The sequence below is a fragment of the Propithecus coquereli genome, unplaced genomic scaffold, assembly GCF_000956105.1.
Source record: "Propithecus coquereli isolate 6110/MARCELLA unplaced genomic scaffold, Pcoq_1.0 Scaffold306, whole genome shotgun sequence".
Classification (NCBI taxonomy): Eukaryota; Metazoa; Chordata; class Mammalia; order Primates; family Indriidae; genus Propithecus; species Propithecus coquereli.
In genome coordinates this window covers 2202877-2205106 of record NW_012148686.1, presented here as the reverse complement: position 1 = coordinate 2205106, position 2230 = coordinate 2202877, and the positions used below count along the sequence as shown (strand labels likewise).

Genomic DNA, 2230 nt, shown 5'->3' with positions numbered 1-2230 from the left:
GGATTTATCAATGAATAATGCACAATATGTTAGCATACAAGAATGACTCGAAGATTCTGTATACCTTATTACGTCTTCTATGCTAGGCCATTGGCTGAGGGATTGCTGGGGTGGCTTCTTTTTAATACTCTTTTCTATGCTTCTTTTCCTCATTTCAGGTTAGAATCCCCCACGCGGAGGCTGAGCATGGACGCCCCAAGGGGTGTTCACGTTAAAGCTCTTGCTGGAGACATCGAGGCCCTTTCCCAGGAGGACGTGATTCTGCATAGCAGCGACGGAACGGTGAGTTCAGCGGACGGAGCTCCTGTTGTGTGTCCTCACGGGCTTCCTGAGCATCACGACCATCGAGGTATTGGAGTTAAATTTCCAGTAGTTTGTAACCACACATTGTGAAAGGCATAGAGTAGACAACGTGAAAGGAGAGCAAGAGATAATTTAGCACTGCTACAAGGATCAAGAAAGGTTAACATCATTCTGTGTCGGATGCGGACAGCTTTCTTTGGCTGGCATTTGTGCCATCAAGTCACTTGTTATTTTCAACTTTGAAAAAACACCACCGACTTTCAGAGTTCACAGAAACTACAATTTTGCCAATTCCTAGTGATCCAACTGCTCTCAGTATGACTGTCACTAGGAGTTCCCTGTACAGCCGCCATGTCATTGCCCAGAGTGCTGTGCTTGGCACACGGAATTACGTGTAAATGAAATTGAAAGGTGGAAAATGACAACATTTTTTAATTTTAAAAGCCAACTACAATAAGGATAAAATCTGAGACTTCAAGTCTAGAAACACAATGGTCTCCCAGAAGGAGGTTCTGCTTTAAAATAAAATAACATCTCTTCGACCTGAGTCTGACAGTGCACCAGACCAGGCAGGGCCAGGCTCTGCCTGCGACGCCGCTGCTGCTGGCCCCCGCACCGCACAGGGCAGGTCGGCGTCCCGGCACGGGGGCGGCAGGCAGGGGTCGATCCTAGATCGGAAGGCGTGAATGAGAGCTATGGCAAAGAGCGGAGGGAGCTCACCTTGTTGACAAGGAAGGAAATTACGCTACCCACACTTAATTCCTCCTGGCAAGTGAGCGCCCTGGAGTGGGCAAGGTTTTGCTGCACAGTGTGACGATTCTTATTTCCTTATCAAAAACATTCCCAAACCTCCATCCATGGCTATTTGTCTGCATTTCAGTTTAACTAGATGATAATATGACCAGAAAACCCAGTCCCTTTCATTTTAATTGGCTTGAGTCTGTGCCTCTACTGCTTTTCAGCATCTGATGGAAGACAGTGGAGTTTCAAATAATATTTAAAAGTTAGGGAAATTTCAACATTCGAAGGTAAAAATTACTAAGCTCTATTTCTGTGGATTGTACTATTCTGTGGATTGTAATTGGGGAGGAGACGATTTAGCATAAAGTCAAAGTAGTTCAAAAGTTAAATGTGATCAGGAGAAGAATTCCATTATTTTTGTCGAGTAGTTCTGAAAAACATTTTTAGGAGTGTAGCATCATAAAACTGAGATGCAATGCAGTTTACTGAGCACAAAAACTGTTGTCACAATGGGGGCACATTTCCCGGCTGGCCTAGCACGGGAGAAGAAGAAAGAGCGGCCTCGCTCCGACGTGGAGGAGGAATTGTCAAGCCCCCGCCTGTGTGTAAGATGGAACCAGGCTTCAAAAGCATCAGATTCACATAAAGTCAGGTGCCTGTTTCATTTTCTATGAGGAGAAAAACTAATTTGTTTAAAACATTTTGACCCTGACTTTCCTGTTGTTCAATCCTCCCTTAACATCTCACCTCTCATTTTCTCCCATACAGCTTGTGCTTGACGCTGAAACTGTGTGTTTACCCAGGTTGGTGCAGGGGACTCAGGGTCCCACTGGCAGCTCACAGGGACTTTATGAGATTTGTGTGTGTCCAGATGGGAAGCTGTACCTGTCTGCGGCTGGCATGGCCACCACGTGCCAGGAGCACAGTCACATCTGTCTCTGAGCCACCTGCCCCTTCCACGGAGCACCCCCCCCGCCCTGCTACAGGGAGCGGCGCAGTGCCGCCGGCCTCAAGCCCTCAAACCTGGGGAGTGGCCGGACATCCTGCAGGACGGGGAAGCTGACATGGGCAGGAAGCAGGAGGACACGCTTTCCAGAGCGACTCAGAAACTACATGATCTCAAAATGGCGCGTGGATGTTAGAAACAGAAGTGGAAGAAATACCAAAGCAACATATTTATTCCACT

General features: G+C 47.1%; 1 protein-coding gene across 1 annotated transcript in view; it reads left to right on the top strand.

Moving 5' to 3' along the window:
* SGCG (sarcoglycan, gamma (35kDa dystrophin-associated glycoprotein)) overlaps positions 1 to 2001 on the top strand; it is a 53754-nt gene extending 51753 nt beyond the window's left edge. The window contains exons 6-7 of the mRNA XM_012649904.1: positions 159 to 282; positions 1813 to 2001. Of these exons, the coding sequence (XP_012505358.1) occupies positions 159 to 282; positions 1813 to 1986 (298 nt within the window). The 3' untranslated portion in view covers positions 1987 to 2001. The remainder of the gene's footprint in view (positions 1 to 158; positions 283 to 1812) is intronic.
* The last annotated feature ends 229 nt before the right edge of the window (positions 2002 to 2230 follow it).